The sequence below is a fragment of the Electrophorus electricus genome, chromosome 12 (genome assembly GCF_013358815.1).
Source record: "Electrophorus electricus isolate fEleEle1 chromosome 12, fEleEle1.pri, whole genome shotgun sequence".
In the NCBI taxonomy this organism is placed as follows: domain Eukaryota; kingdom Metazoa; phylum Chordata; class Actinopteri; order Gymnotiformes; family Gymnotidae; genus Electrophorus; species Electrophorus electricus.
In genome coordinates, this window is record NC_049546.1 from 2,805,061 (window position 1) to 2,814,712 (window position 9,652).

Sequence of the window (9,652 nt, forward strand, 5' to 3'; positions counted from 1 at the left end):
GAGGCTTCAGACACGCCGTCACACACACCATACGTCACACACCGTCTGTCACACACCTCATCCGTCACACACACCGTAAAAACACACACCATGTGATTACTGAAAAAAAAGCGATTACTGGGGGAAAAAAAGTCTGTTTGCAGTTTGTAACATTTTAACCACTTCTGTTTTGTTCTTGTATCAGTAGTAACTGACTGGTTGAACAAGACCTGAAGCAAACACATACACATCCCTAATGATGTCAACAGTTTAATTATTTAAAAAAGGTTATCAATAACATACTGTATATACTCATATGATACAGTTAAACACACAGTTTAAGAAAAAGAACAAGTCCATCCAAGTAGTTTTTACATTTCACTAATGTGAGTCACATTTTCCATAAAAAGTTTTTTTTTTTTTTTTAATCTTATTCCAGCTGTGGACTGACAGTAATATTTACAACATGACCACATACCGTAGTCACATAGCCAGTGTGACCTCCTCAAAACTGAATCACTTATGATTAAAGAGAGAGGCTATTTACAAAGCAGCACAGACTAGGACATAGAGGATTATACCTACATGACCATTTATACGATCAATATGGTGCAGAAATAAAAGAAAATATACCAAAGTGGGCCAATAGATATGTGGTTTAATAAAATGAGAAAGAGTTGTTCATTCAATTAAAAACAATTTTAATTTACAAAAAAAAAAAAGTAATAAATTAGTCTAAGAATTTCTAAGAGCTAATATTGTAAATATAACGTGCACTTATTACCTTACATTTCAACAGCAAATTGCAGTGTGTTGTTTCCTGTTTGGGGAAGGTGTTAGAATGCTAGCTCTGAAGTGCTGGCGGAAGAGCTGGAGCCAGTATCGACTGCCTCAGGGTCGCAGCACACTGCTACACAATGTACCATGTCGCTGTGCTGTTGTTATGATGTTCCTACCTGTCGGTTCTCATTTGCAGAGTCAGAACTCAGTCTGTGCTCAGTAGGGTCGGTTCCATGCCCTCATCCCTGAGGGATGGTATGTGATACAGGTCTGAGGTCAGTTTCATGTTTATTCTTATTATGTGTCAGATAGCGATTTGGGAAGGTGAAATTGAACCTAAGCCAGCCCAAACCCCAGCCACAGAATCGCTGCAGACAACCCATCAACTAAACACCACAAGCCCTTCACAAGTTCAGTTAGGTGTCTTGGAGCAAATGAGACGCCACAATAAAAGAGCCAAGCGCTGGAGCAGCACCACTGCTCACGTACACCTGGAAGTCCTGGTCGGTCTTCAGATGGACAGCTGCAGTTTGGTCAGGTTCCTTTGATGCATGTTGTGGTGACGGACCAGCTCATCCGACCTGGCAAACTTCTTCTGGCAGTTTGGCCACCTGCAATTAAAGGGCTTTTCACCTGAATGTGGAGAAGGAGAGAAACAGGTTACGAGCTCATATTTGAGATCAAATCCGAAATCTTTGTATTAAAAGAAAGCATATAAGTATTTTCTAACTGAAAATATTAAATGTGATAATTAATTATTACCTGAATTATTAATTACAATTAAATATTAATTCCATGAAAAAAATTTAACCAGATATCTTGATCTTGGATAACAACTGAAAAATGAGAATAAAGAGCAAAATATGAAAAAATAAAAGTTTTACGCACTTGTTTTACCTGTATGAGTCCGGGTGTGAGTCTTAAGGTGGTCTGACCGTGAGAACTTTCTCTGACATGTCTCACACTGGAAAGGTTTAACACCTACGTGCACACACATACGTGTAGACACACAGACGCACACAAACACACAGAGAGAAAGAGTGTAGGCTACAATAGAGGCTGGGAGAGAATGTGTTCTCAGAGGAGCCAGACTAAGAGAGAAGTATTAAATCTCAGAATGGATAGTCAGAGAGAGCACCCTGCCAGTTAGATGCTAATTTGTAGCAATACATCAGCAACACTTTCGCTAAGGGGCTGTGAATCAGGAAATTATAATACATCTTCAGCTCTACACTAACCCTTTCTCACAGATTTAACACACTTTGTAACATAATTGTAAACAGTGACGCTGATGTGTGCTGTGTTCCGTCATTCTCCTACAATATATTAAGTAGCACTAATATATGACTGTTTGCAAATAGTCATTTTTATTGCTGTAATTGACTCACATACAGTATAAACAAGTGCCTTAGAAAATGAACCATTGTGCACTTCAACTTCAATAATTTGCAATTTGTATTTTTTATGGACCATTGCTTTGAGGCTTGATCCCTGAGCTGGCTATGTTCCTGCTTTGGTCCCTTAGCAAAGAACGGTTGAAAGAGTGAAGAAGTGGAAGGCGCAGGAGGAAACGGAGTAGAGGGCAGATGAGGACAGAGGAGGCAGACCTGTGTGTCTCCTCTGGTGCCTCTTCAGCTGGTCTGAGCGGGAGAACCTCCGGCCACAGTCTGTGAAGTCACACTGGTAGGGCTTCTCACCTGCAACACGGCCGTAGTGAGAGCGGTAAGCGGTTTGGACCTCCAAGGTCACCTAGGCAGTTTACATTCTCTCTGATACTGTCTCAAACCTGCACGCAAGCATTAGACAGCCTTGTCCTAGCCTAGCGGAGCCATGGAGTCAATATTAACCAGGCCCTCATTATCTACACTGGAGTGGATGCCAGAACAGAGCAAAATGGTAGAGAAGGTCTTATCTCAGTGGGACTGAGTAGAGACTGTCAACTCCTGCCCACTATATTCTTCTGTACTGCTTACTGGTTTCCCCTTTTTCAACAGACCTAAATTTGACTAATCAGGTAATGAACAGACGAACTGAAGGCATGTGGCTGACCTCATTACTAGAGCTGATAAACTTTACTGGACCATACAGAACACTTTGAGCTTTGTAAACTTTATGGCAAAAGAAAGCATGCCCCACCCTTTCCCAAACTCTCCGTACCTGTGTGTTTACGGCTGTGCATCTGTAAGTGGGAGAGTTTGAAGTACCGCTTGTTGCAGCCGGGATAGGCGCACATGAACGGCCGCTTCTCGTTAGTCTCTGACGAGCGCACAATGGCAGGTGGGATGCCGGGCACTCTCCTCACATCCTACAAGCAGAGTCAACCCGCCTTCAGATTAGCCCCTCCCACCATCAGTCATCCCGCCTTCAGATTAGCCCCGCCCACCATCGATCACCCTGCCTTCAGATTAGCCCCTCCCACCATCAATCATCCCGACTTCATATTAGCCCCTCCCACCATCGATCATCCCGCCTTCAGATTAGCCCCTCCCACCATCAATCACCCTGCCTTCAGATTAGCCCCTCCCACCATCAATCATCCCGACTTCATATTAGCCCCTCCCACCATCGATCATCCCGCTTTCAGATTAGCCCCTCCCACCATCAATCATCCCGCCTTCATATAAGACCCTCCCACCATCAGATACCTGTTCACCTGGTTGAATTTGAGCTAATTAGCTCATGAGTTGAACAAAGTAATGTTACTTTGGGGACGTGCCCTTGAGATACCCACCCCTGCACCAACACCATAACCCTGAAATAAACTGGCCTCCACTGTTGTCTTGTTTCCTAGACCCCCCACCCACACCCCCACCCCAAAAAAATAATGGTTATCATACCAAGAGCTCATTATCATGGAATTAGCTGTGAAATGATCGCTAGAATTCACTCATGCCTGCAGATTTAGGCGCCAAATGGGAGCTGTTAGTCACGGATGTTGGGCAGGCCTTATTCCAGTGCTTCCCTCCCTGTTCCTCATTTGCCCACCGTTAGAGCCCATCTGCTGTTAATTAGCTAGCACTTAGCGTAATAGCATTCTCCACACGCTGGCATGGTAATGAACGCGTATTCAACATTATTGATAAGTGGATAGCTGAAGTGCTTTACGACTAGGCTGAGAATGATAACATAGCTGTCAATGCCATGGCCCCCCAGCCTGTCCCAGTACACGGTAAGGTCTGTCAGGCCCCCACTGATCTAGCCTGTTCTGTATTCAACATGGTGTTCTGCCATGCCATTCTGTTGCTCTGCACCATGTGACTCATGTAATTCACTGGTTTGACATACTTATCACAGAAGGCAGTGCCTTAACCTTGTGCTCAACTGCTTAATACTTTCTGAAACATTGAGGGGATGGTTTAAAAAAAAACTATTCTCAGTGAGGTCTGGAGAATCTCCCGTAGCACTGCTTTGAGCCCACTGACAGACATTAATTAAGACCTAATGATTTATTAGCATGTGCTGGCAAATGGAGCTGCAGCTTTATTGCTAATGGATTTTTCCCCCTCTGGAAAGTGATTCTCCTACTCTTTTCATCCTAAAACGCTTTTTAAAGGTCTGAAACGTTCTGGCAGGCTCCTGTTTCCTCTCACACGGCCCTCTTAACCATTTCTGATCCTTTATTTTTTTTCTTTATTTGCTGTTTCTTTCACTTGCTGGTTCATTCATTCATTCATCTACTCAATCACTCCTCACGCTCTCAAGTTTGCTCCATTGCAATGCTGTTACTGTTGTGTAAACTATGTCATAGTGTGTGTGTGTGTGTGTGTGTGTGTGTGTGTGTGTGTGTGTTTGTGTGTGTGTGTGTGTGTGTGTGTGCCTGGATGCACTCTTAAACCCTGCCCTGCCCTGACCTTGGCCCAGTATTAACACAGAGACTAAAGCTGTGTATCCTAGTCTGGCCTGGCCCCTGTTCAGAGATCAACACTGACCTGGATGCCTCTGAAGACTCCGTGGGTGTGGATTCGGTACTGGGTGCTGCAGCTGTACATCATGGGCGTGCTCGGGTCATTCTCGTAACCCCCTGTGTGACTGTGTGAGGAGAGGACACACAGTACTTTTCTTATCATTAGTCCACGGGTGAGTTACATTAAAGTTATTAATCAGTCATGGGTGGGATTTGGGCAACAGTCACGGCGAGAACAACATGCCAAGATACAAATGAATCTGTGAGCAATTATGCTGATGTGACGTGACTGGGATTATTGCAATAGCACTAAACAACGAATCAATATTCTATCCAATGTTTGTGTCATTGCACTGTGGTTTCCCTTATGGCAGACCTCATGACACTTTTACATAAGTGTGCCCTCAGCAATGCTGTCAGAATCCGTTTACACAAACTCACCTTCAAATGACACTTGGTGGGTCTGCCCTTTCTCATGGACACAACTGACTGAAGTAAAGTATGTGCTGAAAGGCTAAAGACCATCATGTCAGCGTTCACTAGGTAACTAAACGTCAGTGACTGCCACCCGCTGAAGCCGTTGTCCGGACACCTCATCAATTTTCCTCTCTAGGATTTGCGTGAGTAGCTGGCATTCTTCCCTCACCCTGCATATGACTGCACGGCCTTTAGATGACATATATAGGGCAAGGCTGACTATAAAGCACACAGACTCATCTCTATAACTTCTCCTGACGCTGGGGCAAATTGCTCCCTGCTCCAAAGTGCAATATATTCACCTCAGCAATTCGAAGTAGGCCCAGTTAGACAGATGTATGGGGGGAGACCCAGGGCCTCTCTCTCTCGTCTCTCTCTGTCTCTGTCTCTCTCTCTTTCTCCTGAATTTATACATGCATCGTGGTGCACTAGCCCTTTCTTTGACCCTGGATTTGCACAGATTCCCTCTCTCTCTGCTCCAGCATTTCCCAACATTGTGTATTTGAGTCAAAATGAACCAAGGCACAGTGCTCAGCTTTGCAGGCTGTAAATGGTTTTCGTGCTATAGAGCCGTCGTGCTTTATTGCAGCTGTTGTTACTTCTTTTTGCTATTGTTGTTTTAGATTCATTATAGTCAGCAGAATACAGATTAAAGCTCGTATTTGTCTTACAGTACCGATTGAGGTGTCTATTGTTATGTTATCATGTTGTGAAAGTTATTTGGATATTTCTTAATATCTGAAATAATAAAGTGTGTTATCTTGCTCGCCTTCTGCATCGGCTGCAGGGTTAGTAAAGGAGCGTGTGTCGTGTGCATGGGAGTAAAGGTGGAGTGCTTCAGTAGCTATAAGGCTCTCTTTGTCCATATGTGCATAAAAGCAGGCAGTCTGAAGGACGGGGCAAAACAGCATCCTGCGATAAATCTCCTCACAGTTCATTCATGCGCTAGCTCGAACGGAGCGGACTGCCTGCACAGCCAGACACGCCGTCCCAGGGCCGTGCGGCGAGACAGGCGGGCTCGAGGATAGATGGACGGACGGGCAGATGGAAGACGGCACTGAGACAGGTTTGCATCGGCAGATTAGGATGCGCCTGTGCTTCTGATAGTACCATGAGCAGGAGACCCAGGCCTGGGAGGTCTGATCAGGGAGTACACAAACTAAGCTGATACCCGGGGCTACCGTGGCGGACGTGGGGCGGACGTGGGGCGGCAGGACCGGGGTCAGAGCCTCCTCTCCTGACAGGATGGCGGCTGCACATTTCTCGGTCAGGTCCCGGAGGAGGAGAGGCCGCGTCCCATTGTGCGGCCGTGCACTTCCAGAGATCCCCCAGCACTGCTCCCTTCCTCCCTGCAGCTCTGCGCTCACTCAGCTCAAGGCTAACGTGCCACACGGGGAAATATATGGCCGGATATCATGGCCCGGCCAGACCAAACACAGGGGATGCACCACCAGCCCTGAGCTCTGAGATAGAGAGGGAGCAGGGGCCTGACATATGCACGGGTAGTTTATAGAAGTTTTATGTTTATATATATACATATAAATATATATGGTCATGAAGTGTAGAAAAAGAGCTCATATATGTTATGTGCAATTAACACTTTGTCTTAAAATTTACTTTGCATCTCGGGAAAGCACAAATATGCATCTTGTCCATCACAGGTTGAATGCTGAATGAAGTTATTCATTAATATAAGACAGTAACTTCATAATTTGCTTATCAAATGGCAGTTTCTGCTGTAGGCTTGGCTGACCACTGTAAAATTCTGGTGTCATAATATTCAAAGTGAAGTTCGGAAGTTGAAAAAAAATGTTTTAACTTTCTTCACCGAAAAATCTAAACTACCATAAAAAACACAACACAATAAGTCCTTTTGTCGTAGTCTCAGAGTGTGTGTGAATGCAAATGTGATTTAGCCGAGCAACCTATTCACCCTCTCCTGTTCCTGACTGAACTGGGAAAGAAATGAGGCATAATTCACATGGAGGGATTTCTCCTGTCAGGGCAGTGGGTCGGGCTGACATACCTCTTAATGCTGGACGCCAGGGTGTTAACAGGGTTCCACGCCATGCACTCCAGCTGAGATGCCATTTGGTATAAATTGTCACTACTAAAATTCAAACAAAAAACATTTAAAAACCTACCATCTGTAAGTAAACTATAACACATAGGAATTTTAGGATTTTCCTTTTTTGTAAGGTGAACTAAATTTTTTACATACTCGGGGACAAAGCACCTAGAATGTAGCAAATGAGTAATGGCCTACGTTTTGAAAGGGGGATCCTGGGTAACAGCAAATGAATGTGTCTGACACACACACGCACACACACACACAGAAAAGGGGGTTGCCTTCACCAGCAGAGTGATCAGTTAATCAAATCAGACCAAAACTTGCCATATATTATTGAGAGCTTGACAGGTACACTATAAGTTTTCTAAGTTGGCAGGTGCTTTTCCAAACACATAGTTCAGAATTCTCCATGGCACTACTAATCTCACGGTGTTTCATCCCAGTAAGGCAACTGTGTACCAGGTACAGCACACCTACATGCCTGCAGATTCAGAGCCCAGTTCGGTGTCGCCATGGGAACACAGCAGGCGATCTCTTGTGCTCCAAACTTCAGCATGTATTGTGGTTTTAGTATTTCATGATGTGGTATTTGGATAGCTCAGAAATTTACTTATGATGGATAGCTTTTGGATGGAACTTGATATTAACCGCGGCACTGACACCAAGGCTGATACGTTGGGACCTAATTACATCACCTGCTGTGGATCTGTGTAGCGTCCCCATAGTAGTAGGGAAACCATTTAGTCCTGACCTGGATTATATTTTCAAATATTTCTCTTTGTGCCTTACATGCTAACAATGCTCCGTCTTTGGCACCGGCTTTGACAAGATGACTTGTTTTTATTTCAGCCACTTTGAAACAGCTCCAGAAGAGCAGCTCTGACTTCAGACTGTGTAAATACTGTGCTGTTGGTACCAGGCATTTGATTAGAAAGGGGGAAAAAAAGCCCACTGTAGCATTTTGATTTGAGGCTTCCCAGCAGCCTCTAACTCCCGAAGATATGAGTCTGTTTATTACAACATACTCAGCGGGAACTGGGAACTGAAAGCAGAGCCTGGTCGGAGCGCCCTTATCAACTTCATTCCAGTTGTTTTGAGCCTTTATGTTCCCTCTGAGCTGCAAAACAACACTGGAGAAACATGTGAGGAATGTCGTGCTCCGTTTCTCCGCCTCGCGGTTAGTGTACAGGCACTGTAGGTCTGCTGAGGGAAGCCCTCGGAGAACAGATACCGGAGCGAAGGAATTCTGGACTGGTCAAAGAGTGGAAGTTGGTGGTGAAAGGGACAGTTTATCTTGATCTGCTACGTTCTGCTATGTGGCACTTGACCTCTTCTGAGCTGTAGCGCCTGCCTTTATGTCGAAACCTGGCCTTGACGCACGGAAGTCTAAATCCAGCACATTTCACCCAAAGCTTTTACATGTTCGTGTGGAAAAACAGAGCTGAGTGAGAGCTTTTGACTACTTTGGGAATGATGCCAATTTCATTGACATGTATAGAATGTTACAGAAATAATTTGCAGTATTTCCTACATTTGATATAATATTTTTAAATGATCTTCATACATGCCCATTAGTAAATGGACATTTATTCTACTCAACAGGCCGTTATCTGAAATCTTTCAGCATGGAAACCTGAATGAACACAAGTGATTTATATCTGTTATATTTCCTTTCCTGTCTGAAACACACCTTCACTTCTTTTCCTGTTCTTGCTACTTCACTTCCTCTCTGCTCTGGGCATGCTCAGTGGCGCCCTGACCTTTGGAAGATGAAAGAGAGGCTGTGATAGCTGCCTGTCCAGGCCAGTGACTGTAGGTGAACTTCCCTGTTTACCTTTTCTTTCCTGTGGATGTGAAATCTCATACCTATGCTTGCAATGCCTGCCTTGTTTGCTGCTCATGAAATAAATCTATAGACTTTAATGTCTGTAATTTAAAATGGGACATAAAATGCATCTCCACATTATTTCAGATTTGAGAAGTGTGGACATTACTATTTTCATAATACCAGCACTTCCTGGACCCACTAGCCCCAAAGGGTCCTTATAATAGATTTGAATGTTCTCTTGGGCACTAAGGGCACGCTTGGCCTATAGCCCACAGCCCCCCAGAGAAGCTGCTGAAAATCCACTGCTGGATATAAGAGAGCTGCATATGGTTGTGTTAAAGGCTTTTGCAGCCCTGTACTATGGTTTGGTAAGTCGGTTGCTGGGCTTTCAGTCTCAAGTCAAGAACTACAGGAGCAGCATTGCAGAAACCCTGAATTTATGAACAGACTCTGAGGGAAATCTGCCCATTTCAGTGTGGGTATAGTTGTAATTTAAGTTTCCCTTGCTGAAATCCATCAATTGCATCACCTGCTGTTTGAGGTTTTGTGCAGTTCATTGGCTCTGATGTTTTGATACGCTGAGCAATATTTCATTTTTGATATTACAAAAAGT

General features: G+C 44.3%; 1 protein-coding gene across 4 annotated transcripts in view; it reads right to left on the reverse strand.

The window, feature by feature from the left end:
• Positions 1-272: 272 nt before the first annotated feature.
• Positions 273-9,652, reverse strand: part of wt1a (WT1 transcription factor a) — a 17,301-nt gene continuing 7,921 nt past the window's right edge. Inside the window, exons 4-9 of one of the 4 annotated variants that reach the window (XM_027024993.2) lie at positions 7,167-7,250; positions 4,689-4,788; positions 2,917-3,064; positions 2,367-2,456; positions 1,657-1,740; positions 273-1,392 (exon numbers count right to left, since the gene is read on the reverse strand). In XM_027024993.2, the coding sequence (XP_026880794.2) occupies positions 1,271-1,392; positions 1,657-1,740; positions 2,367-2,456; positions 2,917-3,064; positions 4,689-4,788; positions 7,167-7,250 (628 nt within the window). In that variant the 3' untranslated portion in view covers positions 273-1,270. Of the gene's footprint in view, positions 1,393-1,647; positions 1,741-2,366; positions 2,457-2,916; positions 3,065-4,688; positions 4,789-7,166; positions 7,251-9,652 lie in introns of all 4 variants that reach the window. The other 3 variants (XM_027024992.2, XM_035531896.1, XM_035531895.1) reach the window with 3 other exon arrangements.